General features: G+C 39.9%; 1 protein-coding gene and 1 pseudogene across 1 annotated transcript in view; one reads left to right on the top strand and one right to left on the bottom strand.

Annotated features, from left to right (window-relative positions):
* Fbn1 (fibrillin 1) overlaps positions 1-26,765 on the top strand; it is a 201,121-nt gene that overhangs the window by 101,971 nt on the left and 72,385 nt on the right. The window contains exons 10-22 of the mRNA XM_042687479.1: positions 544-729; positions 1,356-1,496; positions 4,917-5,036; positions 8,983-9,108; positions 11,893-12,015; positions 14,942-15,064; positions 16,121-16,273; positions 19,074-19,127; positions 20,783-20,908; positions 22,947-23,072; positions 23,587-23,706; positions 23,926-24,063; positions 25,147-25,197. Of these exons, the coding sequence (XP_042543413.1) occupies positions 544-729; positions 1,356-1,496; positions 4,917-5,036; positions 8,983-9,108; positions 11,893-12,015; positions 14,942-15,064; positions 16,121-16,273; positions 19,074-19,127; positions 20,783-20,908; positions 22,947-23,072; positions 23,587-23,706; positions 23,926-24,063; positions 25,147-25,197 (1,587 nt within the window). The remainder of the gene's footprint in view (positions 1-543; positions 730-1,355; positions 1,497-4,916; positions 5,037-8,982; positions 9,109-11,892; positions 12,016-14,941; positions 15,065-16,120; positions 16,274-19,073; positions 19,128-20,782; positions 20,909-22,946; positions 23,073-23,586; positions 23,707-23,925; positions 24,064-25,146; positions 25,198-26,765) is intronic.
* LOC122114358 lies at positions 7,010-7,197 on the bottom strand (annotated as a pseudogene).

Raw genomic sequence — 26,765 nt, 5'->3', positions numbered from 1 at the left:
ATCCATCATTGCCTCCTCTGTCCGGACAGCCTCCTCCTGACCTTGACCTCCTGCATCCGCTTTGTCCCCCATCCGTACATTCTCCAGATCGCAGCAAAAGTGACCTGAAAGATTCCTCTGGTCAGTCACCTCCTACCTCTTCGGGAGACCTTCTGTGACATCCCATCACAATTAAACAAAGCCTAAGCTTTTTGGTGTTCTCCTTAGAGCCCTCTGAAATCCACAGGTGGAATTGGAATGAAGAATGTGCATGTTTTCCATAAAGTAAACTTTATATACAGGGAGGGACCTGTAGACTTTGGGCGATGCATGTGACACATATTTGGATTTGAATTATTATTTCCATATGCTTTTTTGCTGTGGGCATTCAGATGGCAATAAAGTCATTCAGAGTTCTTTTTTTCCTTTTTCTCCAGTTGACCAGTGTGCTTAGAAAATGGGTTTTATTCAACGATTTCTTTTCAAAGAGTGTCTTCTGTGGACCTATGGTGTCAATGACTGCTCAGCTTATTGTGTTATATTGTTGTTGTTATTTTCCCCCAGAGGATTTCAACAAGCTGTGCTCGGTTCCCATGGTATTTCCTGGAAGACCAGAATACCCTCCCCCACCCCTGGGGCCCATTCCTCCAGTTCAACCTGTTCCTCCCGTCTTTCCTCCTGGACCTGTACTTCCGGTCCCCCGGCCACCGCCAGAGTATCCCTACCCATCTCCATCTCGGGAGCCACCAAGTAAGAATACGAAAGCTATCTTGTTGTGGTTGTTGATGTTTGCATGAATCAGGTTAAAGTGGACAGTTGCTTGTGCTGCTTTAGGCATTAAATGGATTTACGAATTATTAGGCTAAAAAAATTTCACTTATATATCGTTGTATATACGTTTCTCAGTTTTCCTATTGCACAGATAGAAATAAAAGTCCTTTGTATTTTCCTAGAAATTAATGTTCTTTTGTTATTAATATTTTCAGAGACAGAGTTACGGGAGAGACTGAAGTCTGCTCCACGAAATGAATGAATACTAGAGGAGGCACAAAAGTATACGTTGGGTTGTTTAGTATACAACAGGGTATTTCCCCCAAAATGTAGGTAGGTTAGAGTAGGAGGAGCTGAGGAGGGTCAGGAGAAGCAGGCTGCAGCCCAGCTGCCGTTCCTCTCTGCCTGCAGCACCATGCACATGTGATCTCTGAAGGCAAGGCTGGTAACGTGCTGTCCCAGCACACCTGTACAGTGACCTTGACCCAAAGAGTGTCCTCCTTCCATCATGACTTAGCATCTTGCCCATTATTGCTAGATGAAGTACTGATCAAGGATGCCATCATTCTAAATCAGTTTAATGGGGCTCACTGTTGTTGTTCTAGGGGTACTGCCATTCAATGTCACTGATTACTGTCAGTTGGTCCGCTATCTCTGTCAAAATGGGCGCTGCATTCCAACTCCTGGGAGCTACCGGTGTGAGTGCAACAAAGGATTCCAGCTGGACCTCCGCGGGGAGTGTATTGGTACGTGATCGATCACTAGACTGCATCAAGAGGCCATTACAATGTTATTGCATGACTGCATTGGCTTATTGCTGCTGTAACAACTTACCTTAATCTCAGTGGCTTAAACACAGTTTTTTTTTTTCTTTGCCAGTCCTGGGGCTTAAACTCAGGGCCTGGGCACTGTGCGCGAGCTTCTTTTGCTTAAGGCTAACATTCTACTACTTGAGCCACAGCACCACTTCCAGCTTTTTCAGTTTATGTGGCACTGAGGAATCGAACCCAGGGCTTCATGCACTCTAGGTAAGCACTCTACCCCGAAGCCACATTCCCAGCTTCACATTCAGATTTATTATCTTTCAGTTTCATTGGTCTGATACAAGTCTTAATTCGTTTAATTCTAGGTAGTGACATGGCTGTGTTTCTTTTGTGAACTATCAGAAAGAGTGCATTTATTTCCTTGTCTTTCCTAGACTTTTCTAGCTACCAGAAGTCACTTCTAGGCTTCTTCCTTCATCTTCACAGCAAAGTAGCATCTTCAAACCTGTCTCTGATTCTCTCATTTTCTCTTCCAACTCTCTCTTCTGCTTTAAGTGCTTTTGCAATTGCATACTTGTCTAATACAAGAAATGCTTTTTTTTCATTTTCAAAAACATTAAAAAGTGAATATATTTATCCATATTCAGCTCATAATAGAGCCAATGAGTGAAGAGAATAATAATCATGCTGATGATGATCTGATATGAACTGGCAATAGAGAAAATTGGTCTAAGGAAAGTAGTGGAACGATAAGAATTAGCACTGAGGGGCTCCATAATCCTCTGGCATCAGCTCGATGTTTAAGGCCACCTAGTTAGCAATCTTAGTACCGTCTGACACTTGAATTCTTTCTTTATCATGGAGCATATTCCCAGGTTCTACAAACTAGGATAGGAAGTGAATATATTTGGGGATGCATTCTATGTACCGCAATGACTTTTGTCATAGTAAAATATTTTCAGGGACCTTGCCTGTAACTGCAACCTAAGATATCCTATCAAAATCCAGCTTTTAGGGAGGTAAAAGAATCAGGGCCCCAGGGCAAAAAAAGGTAAGAGATCCCATTTATAAAATTACCTAACGTGGGCTGGGAAAGTGGCTCAGTGGTAGAGTGCTTTGCTTTGCATGCATGAGGCCCTGGATTCGAATCCTCAGCACCACATAAGCAGAAAAAAGAAAAAGAAAAAAAAAATACCTGAAGTAAAAAGGGCTAGAGGTATGGCTTTAGTGGTAGAGCACTGGCCGAGCAAGCACAAGGCTCTAAATTAAAAAAAGAAAGTGTGATCCAAATCATAAAAGTTTGCACATTTTGCTAATTTAAGTGGATTGATTGCCAACTTTATGTAGCTGTTAAAAACTGCAGAAATTTCAGTTTGCTGAAAAGACGTTTCAACTAGTGCAGGGAGGACACATCACACCGTTAGTTGGATGAATCCAAAAATAGTTGCCATTTGCTTTTTTTTTTTTGCCTGTCCCTGAGTTTGTTGTTATTGTTCAAAACTAGTACTCTACCGCTTGAGCCACAGCACCACTTCTGTATTTTTTTGGTAGTTAATTGGAGATTGTAGTCTTTCTTGCCTGGGCTGGTTTTGAACTGCAAACCTCAGATCTCACCCTTTTGAGTAGCTAGGATTGCAGGTGTGAGCCACCAGTGCCCTACTGCCGTTTAATTATTTTAAAAAAAAACTTAAATGTTATTGTAAAGGTGATGTACAGAGGGGTTACTGTTACATAAGTCAAGTAATGAGTACATTCCTTTTTGAAGGATGTTACCCCCTCCCTCATTTTCTCCCAATTTTTTCCTCCGACCCCCTTTCCCCTCAACTTGTATAGTTCACTTCTAATATATTGTCTAGTAAGTATCGCTGCTGAATTGGTTCGCCCTTTGTCCCATTTACTTTCAGTGCCATTTTCTTTTTTAACATTACATTTATGTTCTGGTATAAATTCCAGTTCTATGAATGTAAAATAAGCAGATATGAGTAGTTCCCTCCCTGCCACCCCCCTCCCCATTCTACCCCCCCCCCCCCCCCAAGCTGCCAGAGCTCATCTAGAACAAGGTAGAAAACCATGTTGCTCAGGGCTAGGAAATGTGAGGTCAGACCTGCGTCTGCTCCAGAGAAGCCTGTGGATAAGTAGGTTATCTTCACTAAGCCTAAGTTTCTCATCTTAATAAACAGAGCACTGGAAAATAGTTTACCTACACTGATTTTTCTGAACAATGGTAACCCTAATGGGACCCCTTACATGGAAGGCATCTGTGAAGAGTTTGTTCTCTGAGTTTTAAAGTATAATCCATTCATGTTTGGGTTAAAGATTCTTCACAGAACTCATAGACAACACTTAAGATATGAGTAAACTAACTTTCTTTTTTTTCCCATTCGCCCATCCCTCCCTTCCTCCTTCTCTCCCTTCCTCCTTCCCTCTCTTCTTCCCTCCCTCCCTCCTTCCTTCCCTCCCTCCTTTCCTTCCTTGCTTCCTTCCTTGCTTCCTTCCTTCCTTTCTTCCTTCCTTCCTCCCTCTCTCTCTCTCTTTCTCTCTCTCTTTCTTTCTTTCTTTCATTTTTTCTCAGTTGTGGGGCTTGAACTCAGGGCCCAGGCGCTGTCTCTCATCTCTTTCACTCCAGGCAAGCACTCTACCACTTTGAGCCACAGCTCTACTTCTGGTTTTCTCATGGTTAGAGAGAAGAGTCTCATGGACTTTCCTACCTGGGCTAGCTTCAAACCGTGATCCTCAGATTTCAGCCTCTTGAATAGCTAGGATTATAGGTGTGAGCCTTATAGCATCCGAAATAAACTTTCTTTTCGGTGAAAAAGGAAGCTTAAGAGCTTTCAAAGATATTCTGAATCCTGTTGAGAAACTACTTGTGAAATGTTAGTCTGTTTAATTTTCTTAGGCCAGATTCAGGAAAGAGAAAACATTTATTAGCTCAGAGCATTGAGTTGCTATGCACTTGGAATCTTTCTGTGAAAACTGACACTGGAAATAATATTCTTGAACTACTCCAGCAGTCTTCCAAATGGCTAGAGACACAGCATATTGTGGTAGAACCAGGAAAAAAAAACTTTCCTTGTGCTATTTATTTTTTAAAAGAAATATGTCTTAGGGGCTGGAAAGGTGGCTCAGTGGAAGAGCACTTGCCTTGTATGCATGAGGCCCTTGGTTCAATTCCTCAGCACCACATAAGCAGAAAAAGGCGGAAATGGCACTATGGCTCAAGTGGTAGAGAACTAGGCTTGAGCTGAAGAGCTCAGAAACAGAGCCCAGGCTCAGAGTTTAGGCCCCACGACCAACAACAACAACAGAAATAAAGAAAGAAAGAGAAAGAAGTCTTAAAGTTGAGAAAGTATTAGAATTACAAGCTATGGCTAATCTCTTACTAAAACTTACTTTGTGTTACAGATGTTGATGAATGTGAGAAAAACCCTTGTACTGGTGGAGAATGTATTAACACTCAGGGCTCATACACCTGTCACTGCCGAGCTGGCTATCAGAGCACCCTTACCAGGACGGAGTGCCGAGGTATGGTTCTCTTGTGAAATATGAGATATGAATGCCACATGCAATCTTTGCTTTAAAAGCCTTCACTGGAGTTTAAATAACCCAGGCCCAACGAAGCTAATGCAATCCTATGTTTATTGTTTTTTTATTTTTGGTGTTTTATTTCCAAAATCGTCACTTTGGAGATAATAACATGAAAATCGGACAAGTATTCAAAAAATTATTTTCGAAGATACTTCTGTACTTGGGAGAATATCCTATTTTTAACTTCATTTTAAAAAAGCAACACTGTTGCTTGTTAATTTTTCATCCAAGAATGAAGGAATGGGTTGACATCAAACTGAGGCTTATGTGTTAGAGATTGGTGATGATTTACACACCTCTGGCACTAATTTAAGAACATGGCCAGGGTATATTTTATAGATGTGTGCAAATATTACGATGAAACTCATTAAAAATGTACTGCCCCCCCAAAAAAAACCTCCCCATAACAACAGTAAGCAGAAAAGAAATCTCTGTTCCAGATTTTTAAGAAATGAGTTAGTGCTAAACATAACCTGAACATTAAAAGTTATGATCACATTCATGTTATTTGGAAGATAAAAGTCACCACAAAATGGTCCAAAACTTAGCAGACAAAAAGCACATGAGTTTACTAGACAGAAAGGGATAGAAAAGACAGAAGCACAATAAAAGACAACTTTGAATGACAGACTTTTAATTTTCCTGAACAGTAGTGAGAATTCCATAGAAATCTGAAACCGGTAAAGAGAGAAAATGATGGACTCAAAATATTTTTATTTTTATTTTTTTGAATTAAGCAGAAATTTGTTTCTAAGTTCTTCAAAGATTATTACAAACAGAAAGACTCCTTCTACAAGTATCCCAAAACTAAATGAAAGGCACATCATCCAAGTAAATCCCTTGTGACATGAAGAATTCTTTTAGGTTGTAATATTTTTGCATTGCTTTGTTTTTAACCATTTGCAATGTTCTGTTTATAGGTCACAATTTAAATTTTTTTTGGTCGGTTGTGGGGCTTGAATTCTGGGCCTGGGCTCTGTCCTTGAGTCTTCAGCTCAAGGCAAGTGCTCTACCACTTGAGCCACAGCACCACTTCCAGTTTTCTGAGTGGTTTATTGGAGATGAGAGTCTCATGGACTTTCCTGCCTGGGCTGGCTTTGTACCAAGATCCTCAGATCTCAGCTTCCTGAGTAGCTAGGATTACAGGCATGAGCCACTGGCACCCAGCTAAACATTTTTTTAAAGACAGAAAATAAGTCGTTTTTTAAAAAGATATCACCACAACTATAAAGTAAAAAAACTTAAGAAGAAAAAGTTCAAATCTTCTTCATGTACAAGATAGGGAAACTAATATACATCATTAACGTTAATCTTTTCAGGTTTGCTAAAATACATCTCCCAAGTTTTTGTTTAAAACAAAACAAATTGCATTCTCATTTTAAAATCTTCTCATGTAAAACAAAAAAGACATCTTTTGGTCAGTAAAGGTGATTTATCCATCTTAATTTTATGCTTTATCTTCATTTAGTAATTGTAAATCCATGAGAAAGGAATAAATTTTATTGGAGTCTAAAAGTCTTAGGAACAAGTTACAAATATTCAATTGTTTTAATAAACAAAAATGCTTTTCTTCCTAAATATAAACACCCAGTAAATAAAAGATACATAATATTCCAGATATAGCAGAAACAGATTCACTTATGAAAGAGGTGTATTTGGCAGTAAGGGTGGTTGTTTGTCTTAATATAAAGGCACTTCAGCAAAAGAACTAGGTTATTATTACTTAGAACTCTACTCCTTCACTCAGTTACCTTATTTGAGTAGGAAAATCATTCATTTCTGTATAACTCTGGCTGCACAACCAAGCCACAGAAAAAATCTTAACAATCGAATCATCACGTGGCTGGAAAAGAGTTATTTTCTTCAGATGTGGAGGCAGATATTCCTCATTGGACTTCTTCTCTACGGTCTTTAAAATAAAGCACAGGACCTGGGTTCCGGGACAGGATCGCTTCCTGCCGAACACCGGGCAGCAGGGCATCCTTGCCGGCCTTCTGTATATAGTACCATTGCAGTTCTGCAGCTGCTCCCCACCGCCCTCCTGCTTGAGTTGCTCTACCAGGAGCTGCAGGGCGCTCATGCTGGCCCTGGAGGACATGGCGGCCACAGTGGCAGATCTGAGGGTGGTGGAGCCAGGCTGTGGATAGACTCTTTCCTGTTTAATTTTAACCTTGGACCTCAAATATCAGAAAAACCTAAAAAAAAAAAAATCTGCCTAAGAATACTTGGCTCTCTTTTTTTTTTTTTTTCTTTTTTTGGAGTGTAGAGCAAGTCAGATTTTAGCAAGGATTGAGAAATAAAGGAGAGACAAAAACATCGTAGGTTGTTGGCACAAAGATCAGACAGAACAAAAGCCCAGACTGCCTCAGCTAGTTCAATGCCTTGTGTAGAAACCACTGCACAATCTGCCCAGAAAGAGAGTGCGTGCAAGAGGTCAACCACAAGACATGGTGCAGACACAGGGTAGGCAGAAAAACTGATATGCTCTAAATGCACATTCTTCTTGTCCGGGGCTGGGCAGGGCTCTTGTTACACTCAAGCAAATGAGGCCTCTGCTCTGCATAGAGGTGTCCTTCCAACGGAATTTGGTTCATCTCCCTATCAACTGGGGATGAATAATGGAGAGGATGGCATGCTGTGTAGACAAGGCAATCTGTGTTCATCTGTTTGATGTTCATCCCGTTTGGAGTTTCTAGAATCAAAGGGAAACAGATAACACAGCGTTCCACAGTGTCTACTTTGAGCAGATTATTACTCTTTAAATGGGAGGTGAGAAACAGTTTATGGTCATTTTTAATGTGTCCATAGTTTGCTCTATGGTTTACTTTGACGTAATATTAAACATGATAGATAAAAAGGGGAAAGCCTCCCATACACAATATTTTATTTGGTAGATAGAACACCTCTAAAGTTATAAAAGTGACTACGAATACGTAAGCATTAAATTTGCACCAGAACTACTATGAGGAAGGTGGATTTTTTTCAGAGTTGTGTGATTGATGGTTATCAGGGGAATTCAGTAATTTTTTAAATAACTTGTCTGTCTTACTACTCTGAATTAGATATAAGATCTGCCTTTCATGTATTGAAAGATATCAGCCAAAATTTAATATAAATAGTGATGTATACTACTTAACAGATTAGCTAGTAAAATGGTGAAGAATCTTCATTATTAGCAGGTCTGAGATATAAGTGATCTTATAGAAATTAGGTTAGTTTGAATGAGATTATATAGTTCTTTTCCATGTTATATAGCTTTTAAAAATTATTTTTATTATAAAGGTGTTCTAATTACATAAGTCAGGTAAAGAGTACATTCCTTTTTTTGGGTGGGGGGGGGGTCCGGTTGTGGGGCCTGAACTCTGGATCTGGGTGCTGTCCCTCAGCTCTTCAGCTCAAGGCTAGCACTCTACCACTTGAGCCACAGCACCACTTCCAGCTTTTTTCTTTTTGCTTATGGGGTGCTGAGGAATCGAACCCAGGGCCCCATGCATGCAAGGCAAGTGCTCTACCACTGAGCCACCTTCCCAGCCCCAAGAGTACATTTCTTTTTGGACAATGTCACCCCTTCCCTCACTCCCAGGTTTTCCCTCTTGTCCCCGCCCACACATTGTAAAGTTCATTTTCAACATAATGTCTAGTGAGTACCACTGCTACATTTGTTCACCTGTTTCCCTCTATTTCTGTGTCCCTGCTACATATAGCTTTTGAACACTGATAATCCTACATAACATGTCATTTGGTAATACATTATATTGAAGAATATTATCAAATAATTACAACCCACGACAAAGGTCATGGGTTTTGAAGTAGAGGGAGAAATAAAATAATTGTAACTGCCTTAAATGAAGCTATTTTTTTTCCTTTTCATCTCTGATCTCAGACATCGATGAGTGTTTGCAGAATGGCCGGATCTGCAATCATGGACGCTGTATCAACACGGACGGGAGTTTCCACTGCGTGTGTAACGCGGGCTTTCACGTAACCCGGGATGGAAAGAACTGTGAAGGTAATGATGGTGCCCTGAGGTCACACCCCTCTTCCCACCACTGTGCCAATACCAGATATTCAGTGAAGCATCACTATACTAAATACATTTCACAGTTTGCTCTCTGGGAGGCAGAGAATTTCCCATAAGAGGCATGTGCTGTATTCACATGGGCAAAATCCCATTTTAATATGCTATGGGAGCTTTTCACTTTGAAGTTTCCCAGTAATGTTGAAACTTTTGCAGCCTAATTCATGAGTTTCTAATTTTATGCAGTTAAGATTTGTACTAACTTTAGTTTGAACTCAGGTCTCACATTTGTGAGGAGGGTACTCTACCTCCGAGCCATACCTTCTGCCCTTTTCACACTGGTTATTTTGAGATGGGCTCTTGCTTTTTGCCAATATCTGGACTTTGAACCTCCTATTTCATACTTCTTTCCATACCTGAGATGAGAAGCATGAACCACCATGCTCTGCCTCTTCCATTTATAATAGACAGTCTTACTATTTCATTTTATTTTGTGCCTGAGATTGGCCAGGAGCTATCATCTTCCTGATCTTCCTGAGTAGCTAGGAATACAGACATGAGCCACCTTGCCTGGCTCATTATGGGATTAAAAAAACGGGGTACCTCTAAACAAATATATTCTCATAATCATTTTGTCCCAAGTGTCTGCCTAAAAATTACATTCACTGATCAGTACCTGGGGATATAAAATTGGGTTGAGAGAAACATCGACTCTTTCAACATTCAGTTGTATTACCTCTTGTATTCATCACTTTGTTCCAAATTGAGATACTTCTGCTTTATACCCATATGGTATTTCCTGGACAGGAAATACAGCTATTGTGGATGAGTTTTCACCTTGCAGACCTTAAGCACCAGTGAAGAGTGCTCATTATCATGTTTTCCAATGTCTTTGGGAGAGATCCCAAGAATCTATTTATGCATTATAAGAATTTCAAAATTGTTCCTAGAAACATTTTTGGCAGAATATTATCTTAGTGATTCAATTTAAAGACTTGGTGCCAGAATTCCCAGTTGGGTAGAAGCTGTTTTTTTTTTTTTTTTTAAGAAAAAAAAAGAAACAAAGGGAAAAGTTATAAATTACTTTTGGTTTGACTAAAGCCTATAAGTGAAAACATATCTACAGAAGCAAATACCCCTCAAGAGGGCTGTAATATTACCTAACGTAGCATTTCAAATTGAAATGCTTATAATCAAGGGATCCTACAGGTTAGTTGGCTTCACTATATTTTATAGTTGAGACTAATATTTTAAAAATCCATTTTTTTTAGCTGAACATAATGGTTGAAACCTTTAAACTTGAGAGGCAGAGATCAGGGTATTAAAATTCAAGGCTAGCCCAACAGCAGCAAAGAAGTTCATAATACTCCATATCCTCCAATGACTAGGTGCGATTGCTGGTGCCTGTCATTCCAGCAATTTGGGGACACACAAATTAGCTTATCGGTGAAGTCCAGGCCAGCTAAGCATGAATCAAAACCCTATCTAAAAAAAGTAACCATTATGAAAAAGGTGCACTATTTAATTGGTAGTGCACCCATCTAGTAAGTTCTAACCTGAATTCAAACGCCAGTACCTAAAAATGCAAAAACAAAATCATTTTTTCAGCTGGGCATCAGTGGCTCACGTCTGTAATCCTAGCTACTCAGGAGGCATCGCGGTTCAAAGCCAGCCCAGGCAAGAAAGCCCGTGAGACTCCTATCTCCAATAAACCACCAGAAGGGTCTGGGAAGGTAGATCAGTGGTAGAGCGCTTGCCTTGCATGCATGAGGCCCTGGGTTCGATTCCTCAGCACCACATAAGCAGAAAAAGCAGAAGTGGCACTGTGTCTCAAGTGGTAGAACACTAGCCTTGAGCTGAAGAGCTAAGGGGCAATGCCCAGGCCCAGAGCTCAGGCCCAGTGACCGACAAAAAACAAAAAACAAAAAAATAAACCACCAGAAAACCGAAAATGGTGCTATGGCTCAAGTGGTAGCGCGCTAGTCTTTAGCTGAAGAGCTGAGGGACAGTGCCCAGGCCCAGAGTTCAAGCCCCACGACCAACCCAAAAGAAAATTATTTTTTTTACCCCTAAGATTTCTTCAAATTACAAGCTGTCTTCTGATATCCACTTTTAAAGTACCCAAACATAGCTTAAATATTATTCAAGCCTCATTTGTCTTGGTTTTTGCCTCTACTTTCCATGTGTTAGAGGAGATTTGAGTCTGTAATAGAAATATGCCCACCAGGCATATTAACACACATTTCAGTTTGTCAACTACTCCCACAACAATCCTGCTAACTTCCACTAAATCAGATTGAACTTGAGATACCTCTCTCAGTATGATATAATTTGAATGAAAATTAGCATTAGGTTATCATAATGGAAAAAAAGCAGAACTAAGAAATGAAATTATAGTCATCCAGGCTGGCTTTCTTTGTACACTCTTCTGACTGTAAAAAGATGCTCTTAAATCCCTTTGAACAATAAGCATACGCTAAAAATAATCACAGGAGTATGAAACAGTTCCTGTCCTGGAATGGGTACTAGTGGGGAAGGGGAGGGTGAAAAGAGAGGCCGTAGGAAGTGAAAACGGTCAAAGTACTGTGTGTGGAAATGGAACCATGAAGTTGTTGAGATTGTTTTGGGAAGGGGGGAAAGGAGGCAGAGGGAGAGCCATGGAGAGGGTGAGCATGCTTAAGGTACGTGGTACGCACATAGCGACATGTCACATGAAGCCCTTTGTACAACTAATGTATGCTAACAGAAATGTGTAAAAATCATTTTCTTTTTCAGATATGGATGAATGCAGCATAAGAAACATGTGCCTTAATGGGATGTGCATCAACGAAGACGGTAGTTTTAAGTGTATTTGCAAACCTGGATTCCAGCTTGCATCAGATGGGCGTTACTGCAAGGGTACGTACTTGAAAACAGTCATGGGGGCTTCAAATCAGCTTGTCCTCCTGTGCTCTTGAGAGTTACACCTTCCCTAAGGAGTCTCTCCATTTCTAGCACTTCAAATTCTGGTTTAGGAAACCTGGCTAGAACCCCTTCTTCTGTCTAGTCATCTAAAGAACTTCAGTTTATGACCAGATAGCTATCTTATTTCAGAAAAGGCATCTTCTCAGTACTGGGGATTGTAGCAAGTGTATCACTTGAGCCAACTCTCTGTAGACACTATTGGCAGTAATACCTTCCTCATTATTTCCTTTAGCTATCTTAAGAAACAAAACATTTTTTTTTCGTGGCCAGTTTATTTAGGTTTTATCAAATTGCTTCGCAAAGAAAACAGGAAACAGGACTGAGCGGAAGATATAAACAAACCAAGAGCTTGATAACTTTTGGAATAATCTCATTGCTCCAGATGGGAAACTGAGTTTTATTGTGCTGTTAGAGGCTTAAAAAGAGTTGTTGGGGATAAATGTGTGCTTAGCCTCCTGCTTTTATAGGAAGGATGAGGAATTACTGCACTTGGAGCTGAGATCTGAGCTGAAGTCAGACTTCCCAGGAACCTTATACTTGAACTAGGGGCAGAATATCTGGTTGGAAGACTGTGCTCAGAGCCTCTGTTCTTGGCTTGAGTTGTAGAAGTAGAGTCTGTCAAGCTGCTTAAGGTTGAGAAAGCAAGGGACAGTCATACGATGCCTCTTCCCTGATTGTCTCTTGAGGGACAAGGGTCCCTTAAGGTAAAAGTTGTGTAGAAGAAAGCCTTCTGTGTGTAAGTCCTTGGCAAGACACGTTCTTGGAGAATCCAGACGTTAAAAGAGGTCTAGCCCTTGGTTATTTACCCACATTCTCTATGACCTTCACACCAATGGCTCTTGATATTGTGGAAATCTGCTTTCCCCGCAAGAAAGAACAATTGGGGTTTTCAAAATTTCAAGAGAGGAAAGTGATTCCTGTCCTTCTGAGCTTGGTACTTGGGAGGACCTGGAAATCCTCTACGCTGTGAGATGGCCCTGAATTAGAGTGTCACATGGTACAGATGAAGTGCTGTACAAGTTAAAAGGGAAAGGAGAAGGCCATGGTGGCTGGAATATTTAGAATGAGGCTTCCAAACAAAATAATGGAAGGAAATGTGAAAGCCCCTTTTGTGAGCAGGACTTCTACGAGAGAACCCCCGCCCTGCTTGCCAACCTGCACAGCTCTCTGGGATTTGCCCATAGTGCCCGTAGGCTGCAGACAACCCAGGTGGCAGTTTCTCAGCACGAAGTGTATCCAGTCCATCCGCCACCTCGGTGAAGTTATGAATCAGTGAAACGAGGTTCTGCATCCAGCTGCAGCCAGAGAAGCAGTGGCCTGTCGAGAGTTTTCCCACTTTGTTTCAAATTACTGATGTTTGCTAGGATTAGCTTAGCATTCTGTTTTAAGGGAGGGAGAAGGGAAAAGAAAAGAGATGAGGAGAAGTAAAGAAAGAGAAGACTGGAAGAATAGGATGAAAGGAGAGCTCCTTCATAGTTCCCTCCATCCCATATGAGTACCTTTGTCTTACTTACTCTGGGGTATAGAGCACAGATACACGCTGTGGGACAAGATTTTCCCTTTGTACTGAACGCTTAGGAGCCTACAAAGTTATGACTGTTGAAAGCTGAATGCCCAGAGCTAATTTAATCTCTATAGTTAACTAGTCTGATGGACCACAGGGCTGTGGCCTCTTTGATCCCTTTCTAGAAGCTGAAGGCACACTGACTTTGAGCCATCTGTATCCTACCTATTCAACCTAAAGTCCTTGTCCCCATTAAAGAAGCCTTTGTGGTGCTTTGCAGTCTGTAGTCTCCACTGTTTTACTCTAGATCTCAACTTGAACAAGAAGATAGCCCAAACAACTGAATCAATCTGAGAGTTCACATACTGAAATACCACTGCTGTTTTAAATACAATCTGTACACGGGTTGTACCAATCTTGGACCATCTGACTATGTTTTGTGCCAAACAATACAAGCTAAGTTAAACATGGAGGTGTTTTGCTCTCCGTTTGCTTTTTTAAAGTCAGAATAAAAGGAAATAGTCATATACTCTAGTTATATATTGTAAAAGGAGTTGTTATAAAGTGACTTGCTTCTAAGTGTTTTCCAAAACATGATTTTGGTACCTTTTCTACTTCCCCTCATGAAGGGGGAAAACTCTGTACTATTACTTATATAAATCCAATAAAGTCTTTTACCAGATTTTTCTAAGTAGATGCCCACAGTAATGTAAAATACTTGAAATGTTCAGGGAAGACTTTTCTTTGCTGGATTCCAAAGGCTTACAGTATTATTAGCCAAATGTGGTCACCAAAGTCATCTATATTTATTTTCTGTTCTTTTTCTATGACGTCCCTTCAGTGTCTTTAATGGTACATCTCTTAATGTTAGACTCATTGTCCCAAAGGTCTCAGACAAAAGTGACGCTAGGAGAGATACCAGCCTGGTTGTCAAATGACAAAGGGAAAAGCATCCTGCCTAGGTGGAAAATTTGGTTTCTTATCAACTGGATTTCTGGCACTGTCTCCATGTAATGTGTTAGACACAACCCTGTGTCTCTTGCCCATTGTTTTCCTTCTTCCTCCAATTCTCTTCTAGCCTTCGAGATTCTTATTTTAGATTTTTAAAAAAGAGATTTCGTTGGAGAAAACTATTAAAGAAACTTTTACTGGAAAAGTAATAAGCTCCAACGATTGTTTTCTGTCTGTTCTCTTCTTTCATAGGCCACCGGGAATGCATATTCTTCAGCTTTTTGTTGTTGAGACATTGCATATTATTTTCCATCTTATCCAGTTTCAGTGTTCTATAAGGGCAAACAAGTTATAGCTTTAGATAAAAGACACCTCATTTAAAGTAAGAACCTCTTCCTATCACAGATATTAACGAGTGTGAAACACCTGGGATCTGCATGAACGGGCGCTGCGTGAACACTGACGGCTCCTACAGGTGTGAATGCTTCCCTGGCCTGGCCGTGGGTCTGGATGGACGCGTGTGTGTGGGTAAGGAAATGGCATTCATGGCTTGGTTTATGATGGAGAGGCATCTGGTGGCCATCAGCAAAGTCCACTAATAACAAAGATGCTTTACCATAGCAGACAGGAAATAATGGATATCTGCAGAGTTAAAATCCAACAGGCTTTTCTTGAATAAATAGAATTTAAGTTTTGGGATAAAGGAAAGCCAGAAATCCCTTATTTCCCCATCTCCCCTTTACTTTCTAAATCCATATGTGTACCCAATATTCTTTTGTTGATAATGGTCTTTGAAATTGGCCTATATATGAGCTCACTAGCTCATGGTGAACCTTCTCATGGAGAAGTAAATTTCCAAAGGAAGTGCAGAATGCAAAGGCAAATACGGGTAATCCAGAAACATACGCAGTAATGATAGTTTTACATGGCTTAATAAGAAGTCTGAAAGTTATTGAGAAATTGGTACAAATTTTATCCACATAATTTGAAAGAAAGGTGTTGAATAAACCCTTCGGGTTGGGAAAGGATTGGGCCTAGCTGGAAACTCCCTCCCTGGTAGTAAAGGTAATGTGTCTTAGTTGACCTACATCTACAGATTCATATAATGAGCCTTTTACAGATTAAACTTCCTCCTTTTGGAAAGTACACCTAATTTAGACCTTCAATAATTGCATGTTTATTTTGGGGTAGCCACATTTCTAATAAAGGTCTTATTTATCAGAGTGGGAGCTTCAGGATTCATTCAACACTTATTAAGTGCCTGCTCTATGTGTATCTGGGGAAGTAGCAAATGAATGAGATAGAATCCCAGCACTTAAGAGCCTCATAATTTGGTAATCCACGGTAATCCCTAGAAAACTGCAAGGCTAGCTACTAGTTTTCACTGCTTAGAAGACCAGTGTGGTTTGGTGTTTTGCTTTATTATTATTATGATTATTAAATTATCAAGTCCCAATACCAGCGACCTTCTTTGTGAGTTAAGAACAGAGATAATGGAGAAACGAAGGCAGCTTCAACTTTGACCTGGTAGGTTCTCATGTGTTTAAAGCAACAGTGTGATGATGTGTGCTTTTTCCCGTTTAGACACCCATATGCGGAGTACTTGTTACGGGGGATACAAGAGAGGCCAGTGTGTCAAACCCCTGTTTGGTGCTGTTACCAAATCTGAATGCTGTTGTGCCAGTACCGAGTATGCCTTTGGAGAACCATGCCAGCCATGCCCTGCCCAGAACTCAGGTACGTGATATTGCAGAGGGTGTCACTTCTCTGAAACCACGCGCAATCTTTGCTTTTAGACGAGCCACCGAAAAAGGTTACACTGTGCTTTCAACTACATCCTGTACCTTCCCTGGGGTCTTGGGAGGGGCTAGGCTGTGGCTAGTCATGTGTTACTCAGTCCTCAGTCATTGGTGATTTGTGATCTGCAGTACCTTTGTGTGTCTTTTTTATTTTTATTTTATTTTTTATGAATTCCTCTACCTCAGTAGTCTTCTGCTCTCTGAGATACCTGCAGCTTCACAAGTTGGCCTTTTGCAGGAGCCGACTGTTAGAAAAGCAGAACTTTATACAGCATAAAAGTAAATAATTTTCAGCCTACCTGAATATTTCCAACAGTTTCCCAGAAGGCCACTTGTGAATTTTGTTCCCATCCCACATGTTGATTTTGGTGTGCTTTTCTTAAATGGTTTTATTCAACCTTAGGGAAAAAGTATTTTTCTGCAGTTGAGGTGACATGGCCCAGTGAAAACAGACGTAGGCACTGGCTGAGAGTCTACTCTCTGCATCATAAACAGATTACTTTTTTTGGGGGGGGTAGGTTATTTGTGTTTTTATTCTTGGCTCATTTAAGAATTTGAGATGACTTAGTTACATTAATAAAAATAATCATAAAATCAAAAAATATGAAAAAAGGATCCTCAGTCTTCTGATCTACAAAATGAATCGTCTTAGCTAATACAGAAGGCCCTGGGCACTGAAACCTATCTCTATTTGAAAAGCAGCAGGAATTTATTGAAACTAAGACAAGATATTGTCACTCCTTGAGCATAATTTTGAGGAAGCTTGGCAGTTGGCTTGTAATGTCTTATCCTAAAATAAACTGAGGCTTACTATGGGGGGGAAAATGTAGTTTTGTTGGCCGGTTTATGTATCCGATTCAGTTTATTCATTTCTGCCTTAAATGATTTTATTTTTAAGACTTGTTGTTTTTAATACGATAATGTTTGAGATTACAGAGTTAGAAATTAAAATATTATGAAAAACTAGATAAAGTTGAAGGGAAGGCTAAAAGAAATAAGGAATGCCAGTGAAAAGAAAAAGCTTAAGCATGTTAGAGGAGGTGAATTTGATCAAAGTACCTTATTAGAGAAATCTCACAGAGGAACAATTAAGTTATCCAATTAATTTAAGAAAATGCTTTATTCTGGCTGATTACTTTTTCCTGTTAAATAATATACAAATGATCATTTTTTTTTTTTGTCGGTCGTGGGGCTTGAACTCTGGGCCTGAGTGCTGTTCCTCAGCTCTTCAGCTCAAGGCGAGCGCTCTACCACTTGAACTACAGCGCCACTTCTGGTTTTCTGGTGGTTTATTGGAGATAGGAGTCTCACGGTCTTACGTGCCCAGGCTGGCTTTGAACCGAGATCCTCAGATCTCAGCCTCCTAAGTAGCTAGGATTACAGGCGTGAGCCACCAGCGCCGGGCACAAATGATCATTTTATCATGTATACATGATCATCAACCAGTTAAATACGTGTGTAATATACTTTAAATGTATAGAAAGTAAAAAAGCTCCATGTAACTATTATTATTATCAAAGTTTTATGGTGTGATGTTCACTTTCTCAGAGTACTTTTCTAACATTCTAAATGTACAGACAGATGAGAATCATGAAAGATACTCATGAAAGATACTCACATGTTGAGGAAGGGGAAAAGTTAAGGCTTGGAATCCAGGAAATGCAAAGTCTATCATTTTTTGCAAAATGTCTTCCCCTGAATGATATGTATCTCCAAATAATTCTTACCATAGATAAGAAAATGATAGTTTAGGAAAAGAGGACCAGAGGAAACCTGATTTGTTTTTAAGCAGTGAAGAAATGACGGCTGGTAGGTGAAAAATGCTAAATCCTGGAGATCCCTAATCAGAGTAGCTCTCATTTCAGGAGAGTTGGCATTTTGAATATCAACGGACAATATCCACCACAGTATTTTAGCCATGTAGCCTCTGACGTTCATCTTTGTGTTCTGCAAGTGCGGCAACTTGCGTATGGAATCATTTCTCGCTGGTGATTAAAACAAGTTTACATTGTTCACTTACTGTCTTCTCTTCAGCTTTATGTTGCTTTTCATATCAAATTCATCAAGCTTTTCAGCTTTCAGTGAAGAAACTAAGGGTCAGTGACCAGGCCCTGAATTTAAGCACCAGGATGGACACACACACACTCACACACACACACACACGCACGCACACACACACACACACGCACACACACACACACACACACACACACACACACGCACATACTTGAACACATGCCTGTGTTCTTGTGAGGAAAATCTGGAGAATTTGCAGAGAAATGAAAAGATGTCAAGAACCGATTATACTGAAAAAACAAAAAAACAACCAAAAAACAAGAAACAGCATTGAGGGGGAAAAAAAATAGTATTCCCAAGATGGTGGGAGCAAGTTTTATTAACAGTTAAGAAACCACATGTTAACAGGCACGTTTTACCATAAGTGTAAAGTGCTCCCAAGTGAACAAAATCAACTCGTAGGAAAAAATCTCTTTTCCGAAAGTGCTTTTGCGCAAGGAATCACTCGAACTCGCTCGTATCCTTCAATTTCCTCAGTGATATGGAGCGTTTAGAGTGAGAGGCTTGATATCAAGATGACTCCACCAGGAGATAGCTCCTTTTCCTTAGCCTCTTTACCTCATTCTTCTCACTTGCGAGGCAATGATGTGTGCAAAGCCAAGGGCAGGATCGACCCGTTCTGCAGACAAGGGAATCATTTACTATCTGTTCATTTATTGCAGCGGAATACCAGGCTCTCTGCAGCAGTGGGCCAGGAATGACGTCAGCGGGCACTGGTAAGGAGTCCTTGCAAAATTTTACTACCTTAAGCATGTGCAGAGGCAGCATTGGGCTTTCCGGTGCTTTCCATTGGGCTTTCTGGTTGATCTGTTGACACCAGGCTAAGCCTGGTCTTTCTCTGGCCACCACCTCATGATGTCTCTGAGAGTCATGCAAGTTCCTGTAACCATCACTGGGGCATGATGGGCGCTGGGATTGCTGGCTGTGGGGGAGGGGCTTGCTAGCTGAAGGGGCTAGGATCTCTCCAAGGGGGATTGAAGGGGGACTGCGGATGATCCACAATGACTATGGTTGCTCATTCTGAAGAAGGGGTAGTTGGGCTTTCAGGAATATGGGATGATTGAACTGTTATCTATTCCTAATCTGTAAGATTTCTGAACTGTCAAAGGCTCCAATCATTACAAGATGACAGTAGGGGGTCTTTTAAAAAAATTTTTTTGCGTCAATCACAGCAGCAAGTAGGTTGGAAAATAATAGATGATTTGTGTAGGAGGTAGAACCGGAGAAATATTGGGGTCAAGACAAATGTCAAAAGGGAGAATTCAAATAAAGGCAAACATTGAGGGAGAGGGATCGGGAAGGAAAAACGGAGAAAATGAGGGAAGAGGTGACACTGTTCAAAAAGAAATATACTCAATACCCGAGTTATGTAACTGTAGCCCCTCTATACATCACTTTTACAATATTTTTTTTAAATAAAGGTAAACACAGATGAGATGAAAGAAAAAGGGATTTTCTTCTGAATATAAACAAACATAATTTGACAAGAGAGTTTTAAAAACAAAGGGGATTTGTCAGTTCATTCAGCATGATTAATTTTATCATGATGTCTGGATAAGATGGGAAGAGAAGGAAAGAAGGGAAAGTAGTGAGTTCGTGGGGAATAAGCTAGTTTTGCTAAGGGACTTGGAGATAAAAAAAATGTCTGCAAGAGTCGGGTGGCGGATTTGAGACAATCCAGTCACCACTGACACTGCATCCCTCATCCACCACTAAATAAATCTCCCCAAAGTCTGTCAGGGCACAGAGGTAGGAGGAGAGGACTCGGTGGAGAAGGAACGCAAAAGCGGTGGGCCTGGTTTGGGTTCGGTAAGAACAACTACACACAGAGTGCTCCACACACAGTGAATGGAAGAGTGAGAAGTTTGGGCCCAATGAACAAGAGGATTGCTGTTTTAATCTTGAGGATGTTGCTGGGTTTGAACCATGCACAAGACATAATCACCTTGGCTTCAGGAGGTTAAAAATGGTGACAGAATGGAAGGCAGGTGGAAATAGGGCAGCTGGAGGTAGGGAGACTAGTGGTAGGGACTTGGACTTTATAGTTGATTCAGATTTCTGTCCTGGGAATTGGGCCAGGAGATGGCCAAAGTACCTTCTTCAGCTTGACTCTAAGAACTATAGTTCCAACCTAGATGACAAGTTCCTCTCAGGGACTGGTAGAAGTAAGATTTGACTCAGAATATCTTGCAGTAAGAAAAAAAGAGTTTTCCTTCCAAATGAAACTTCTTTCCTTGACCCAAGGATATCCTAAGGTCATTCCATGTATTGTATTGTACAAAACAAACAAAAAACAATTGTTTGTTTTTAAACAATTCATTAGCTGTTTATTTTAGAATGTGATTGATTGTTAACCTTTTTGCTTATGCAGATATAAATGAATGTGCATTAGATCCTGACATTTGCCCAAATGGAATCTGCGAAAATCTCCGGGGGACCTACAAATGTGTATGCAATTCCGGATATGAAGTGGATATAACTGGGAAAAACTGTGTTGGTAAGAAGTTCCACCTGTTTTCTAAGACGTTTCATGCACCATACATTCGTTTCCATGTTACTTGGAAGAGGATGCTCTTCACTAGTTTACAGGACTGAGCCAAAGAATGCTTAAGACTTAGAACATGAGCACTACATATGCATGTATGGATAGACAAATACTTCCGTAACTGAATCTTGACCGTTTGTGATTGGGGCTGTAACAGATGCACTCTATAAAAGAGAAGTTTCTTAGATCTATAAAAGTCTCAGAATGATACTCTGCTTCATTCTCATGTGGCCTGAAAGTAATCCCTATTTTTCACTGAGAAAAGCAGTTCTGTTCCCAACTACTTATTTGATTCAATCAGAGAAAGCACAACTTACTTTCAGTAATAACAACTTTCAGTTAAGTTTAACAAACACCATTTTTTGTGTTTTAACAATTCTCAATGAAGATACCAGTCAGTAATTAACTCTATCATTTGATTGAGAAGACACTGGTCACTACAAGACATTATTTTGTTTTCTCCAACATTCTCTATTTGTCTGCACAGAACCAGTATTCTCTAATAGTCTGTAGGTTTCCTGAAGTTGGGCTTTCACAATCCATATTCAAAACTAATTATTGATGGGACTATGCCAAGAAGTGCCAAAACTAAACATAAGATGATACATCTTTTTGATTTGGAGGCCAAACATGTTTTATGTATAAGCAAATATACTTATGTGGGATAGGGTAATATTTTAAGAAATTTTAAGATAAACTTGGAGACCCCAACTGTATTTGTACTGAGCATATTCTATTCTATTTAATGCTCTTTGAGATTACCACTAGTGGTATCTTAGAAGCAATGTTTGAAAAACGCTGGCCTAAGAAAGTGGACTATTAGGCATATGTAAGTGTGCAGATATATTGTAGATAAACACCGAGTCCTTCTTTTCATTCTTTCAGTACAACACATAGTCTCATATAGGTTCGCAAATACCTATGACTTGTGGACTCTCCTACCTGCCATCCAGTATCAGATGGCCCTTGTGTGTTCTGGCCCAGGAGAAGAAATTCCCTACCTATCTTTGTCCCTGTGCATCAAACGTTGACTTATCATGTCCTTTCTTTACCACTAAGGACCCTTGGGGGAAGTATTAGCATTCCTTATGTTGTTTTGATAGAATTCTCAGCATGTTCTTACTCAACAATAGTATAACATCATACTCAAGTTTCCCTATTTTACAAATGTGTTGCAGATTTAAGTCTATTTACTGCTGTGAACCATGTAATTCCCCAGGACTAATTTTTTTATGTTAAGGGTATAAAACTTGACGCATGATTGTCTAATCAGACTCTGTCAAAGTGTACAAAAAGAATTCCTTGTGGATAGCTAGCTTGTTCCATAGGGCTCTGGGATGTAATTTATCTCAAAAGGGTTATAAAAAGCTGCATAATATCTTCATTTCCTGAATTATCTACACAGTTCAGACCTCAAATTGATTTTTTTCTTTAGAAAACCATATTATTCATCTGAAAGCAAGGATTTTTCCTCAGCTCTCTGAATTGCAAGTCTCAATTCTCCATGGCAGTTATAAACATAACAGATTGCTTCATACTTTGTAAATATAACTGGAGATGGTTGAAATTATTTGTGGAGGAAATACCCATGCTGGAACTAACACTTATCAAAAATGAATCACATTTTTTCCCTAAATATTTATCCAGTTCCCTAAATCAATAAAATTAATCTTATTTTTGACACAGTGAAGCGGTTATTCGAAGTTACAGATCAATGATTTCCAGAAAACCCAAGTTTTCTTCCTGTTGAAAGAGAAGTAAATTAAATAATGACTAACAATTTAAAGCTTCACAAATACCTTGTTTAGGTAACGGCACTGAGCTCCTGGTTTGCTAAAATGAGGTACGATTGGCAAATCCAGTGGTATAAGAGTTACATCTCTGTAGTGGAACTAATTATACCCTTATGACTTTAAAGATCTGCCCTAAAAGAACAAAGAAATGCAGTCGGATAGTTGGATTCTTATGTTCATTGTCATTGGCTTTCCAGATATTAATGAATGTGTCCTGAACAGTCTACTCTGTGACAATGGACAATGTAGAAACACTCCCGGAAGTTTTGTCTGCACCTGCCCCAAAGGATTCATATACAAACCTGACCTAAAAACATGTGAAGGTAAGCCATATTTCTATTCTTGTACTATCTTTTGGGATGCCATTATAAACCATGAGGATAAGTTAGATAATCATGCCAATTTAGCTGAGATTCTGTGGTTCGAAATGGCACTTATACCAACTTTGCATGCAAGTGGCGTCTCATTTGCCACTGAAGGGCAAAATTTGAAAGTATTCATTTTTGTCTTTGCCTTCAACTGGTATTTTAATTGCTATGCTAATAGATGAAGAAAAGAGTGTGTACAGTCAGATCGAATTCATGCTTTGGGAATCACATATACATTGGCTCCAGATTTCCCGAATAAAAAGATCCAAACCAGTGGATTATATAGTATGGAGATGAGCTCACTTACAACTTTGGCTTTCCATGCAGTTTAGAAAAAGCTATTTAGTTTGGTTTTATTATCTAAGAATATGTGCTAACAAATGAAGCAATGATAACAATTGAAATAATCTCTTCTCCTTACTCCCAAGACTAGCTTCTTGAAGTTAATGCAGCTCTGTCTTCGTTTCAGACATTGATGAATGTGAATCTAATCCTTGCATTAATGGAGTGTGTAAAAACAGCCCTGGCTCTTTCATTTGTGAATGTTCTCCTGAAAGTACTTTGGATCCAACAAAAACCATCTGCATAGGTATTTATCTTTCCAAGAGTGATTTTTTTTTCCCCTGTGGTTATCAATGCTGCTGCATTCTGAGCTTTTACTACCAAAAAATAGAAGTATGAATGTGGCATCAAAAACAGTGATCATCCTTTGTTTTATGCATTCCTGTGAGCCTATGTCCAAGTTTGAATTTTTGATATAGATTCTGCTAACTATGCATGAAGTACTCCCCTTATCTTCTCCCTGCAGAAACCATCAAGGGCACTTGCTGGCAGACTGTCATTGATGGGCGGTGTGAGATCAACATCAATGGAGCCACCTTGAAGTCCCAGTGCTGCTCTTCCCTTGGCGCTGCCTGGGGAAGCCCCTGCACCATATGCCAAGTTGGTAAGAGAAATCGGGCTCTGACTTTGCACAGATATAGAAGCCCACTGCTTTATCTACTTAAGATTACATGAGAGTCTCTGGTGACCTCAGTGGAACATAGTCCTGAATGGGAAAGAAGGGAAATGTCGTGGGCAATACTTTTGCGTGATTTGGTTAATTTGTTCTTTCCTTTCTCTGCCTGGTAACGTGGTTAGATCGGGTTGCTTCCTTGAAGCACCATTTTCTTCGGGCTCTCTTGGAAACCTCGTGGCTATAAGCCTTGAGTTGATTTTTTTTTTGTTTGCTTTGTTTTTTTAGTTTTTTTGCCGGTTGTGGGGCTTGAACTCTTGGCCTAGGTGCTGTCCCTGAGCTCTTCAGCTCAAGGCAAGCACTCTATTACTTGAGCCACAGCACCACTTCCGGTTCTCTGGTGGTTTATTGGAGATAAGAGTCTCACGGATTTTCCTGCCTGGGCTGGCTTTGAACCGCGATCCTCAGATCTCAGCCTCCTGCTGAGTAGCTAGGATTACAGGCGTAAGCCACCAACACCTGGCTTTGTTTTGCTTTTAGTTTTTAAATAGGTTCAGCTTTTTTTCCAAAAAAGATAATTGATATAAAGAAACCAGTATTCATGACTAAACTTCATGAGGGTTTCTGGTGAACTTCTGAATCTTGGGGGGAAGCTGAGGGTTGAGAGCTTGACCCACTGTTTGCTGATTCTATGTTTGAGTGTATAAATTATGAATCTATGTAGTGTGAATACTTCAGGGCTTGAAGATCTCCTGGTTCTCCCCATTCATTTCCCAGTAGTCCCATAATGTCATTCCTGTCTTCAGGCTAATAGCAAAAAAGGAAATCTGCATTCTGTTTCCTGCCTGTTACCATCACAGAATGCAATTTTGTGTCTATTGAGAGGTCTTAGGGGAATTGAGCTTTTATTCAAGGAGACATCTCATTACTATTCTTCCTTACCTCTATAATCTCAGAAAAACTTTATTATGCACATTCCTGACAACAATACTCCATTCATGTGCTAGGTCCTCTTTCATAACTACGAAGTCTGGATATTGTTATATTTTTTTTCCTATTTTTTTATTTCTACAGACCCCGTATGTGGTAAAGGATTCTCAAGAATTAAGGGGACACAGTGTGAAGGTATTTCTCATTATGTATAAATCATAATTTGTGTGTATGAGCAATGCTTGTGTTCACTTAAACTGGAGAAAGGGGTCATGAAACTGCGATGAAGTAGAAGGAAAAAAATAATGAGAACTGAGAGCAGATGTTAATGTCACAGGCATGTAGAATGTTGTCCGTGCCAGTGCCTGATCACTGTGGGCAAAAAATGTCTTCAGACTGACCATCACTCTCTGAAGATGCTACCTGTCGGGAAGGTTTTTGGCACGACTATAAAACTTGCATTTTTCTTAGTTTGCCCTGTGTTTGTTTTTTTGTTTGTTTGTTTGTTTCGTGGTCATGGGTAATTTAGAAGGACATAGTCTATTGCGTCTTTTTTTGAAGGTCTACTGGATTTTCTCCAGATTGCTGTGACTCTTTCTCACAGAGTCCAAGATAGATATAGGTCATGGTGACTAACGCAACCTGACATGACACAGCAGCTGAAATATTTTAAAAACAGCAATTAGTCCCATATGTGGGATGAAATGAAGTTCTTTTTTTTCCCCCCTGTTAAAACAAAGAAGAACAGTACAACCCCCACCCAAAGTCTTGCTTTCCAAATGATGACTGAATCCTTTGGCTCTTTTTTTCTGGTCCAGACTCACTGTTAATAACTTATCTGAGCTTAGGAGCACATTTTGGTATGCCAGTGGCCAGAATAATGGCAACAACAACAGAAAAAAAAACAACCATTTTTTCCCCCTAAAAAATGTAGATTTTATCCATTCCCCATTTAGTTCTACTCCAAAAAAAGTTACAGAATTTTTGTTTTAACATCCCTGGCTTTGAAAGTCATTGCTTTGAAATAGAGACATGGTTGTGTATGCATCTTACCTAAGGCTCCCTCCTTTTTGGAACTGGCAATTACGTGCTTCTCTTTGGATTAACTTGATCATGAATATTTTTCCAAATTAAGCACAGAGTACATACTGTGCCCTCCATGAAGCAAACCAGGAAGGACCGGTACGTTGGAGGGAGATTGAATGAATGATGACTGGGTGAGCCTGGTCATTTTTTTTTTTTTTTTGGCTTTGTAACTCAAGAAGGGACCATCACAGGGGCTCACCGACCAACCTGAGACCATTGCCGGCTTAGAACTAGCTATACATTTGCAGGGTGGAGGGCTTCTCAGTATTTCTTCACTCTCAATCAGCCTTCCTATTACTTAACACAATTTTTGCTTTATCTTCAAGCTGTTTCTTTGCCAGTTTTGGGAGGGAAAAACCAGGTTTCTGTTTCTCTATTTAGTTCCTATTTTTCTATTATTTCTCTATTTTCAGATATCCAAGCTCTTAAAGCTAATTATCTGCTCCCTGCAAATTTCTCCTGAGTTGTTCACAGCTATAAGAGCTATTGTTAAGAACCTATTCCCTGTCTCTAAGACTCCAGTGTTATCTCCCTGAAACTGACAGAGAAACTCTCCTATCTTTATTAACAGGTGGGGTCAGTTGTGATTCAGCTGCCCCCGAATGCTACTATTCATAGCTGAAACAAGCTAGATATTTGAACTTACCTAGTTGAGAATGACCTTTTCTGTGGTGAGA

This window comes from Dipodomys spectabilis, unplaced genomic scaffold, assembly GCF_019054845.1.
Source record: "Dipodomys spectabilis isolate Male_0828 unplaced genomic scaffold, ASM1905484v1 ptg000108l, whole genome shotgun sequence".
Taxonomy (NCBI): Eukaryota; Metazoa; Chordata; class Mammalia; order Rodentia; family Heteromyidae; genus Dipodomys; species Dipodomys spectabilis.
The sequence above is the reverse complement of the archived record's forward strand: the minus strand, read 5'-3'. Positions and strand labels throughout refer to the sequence as shown.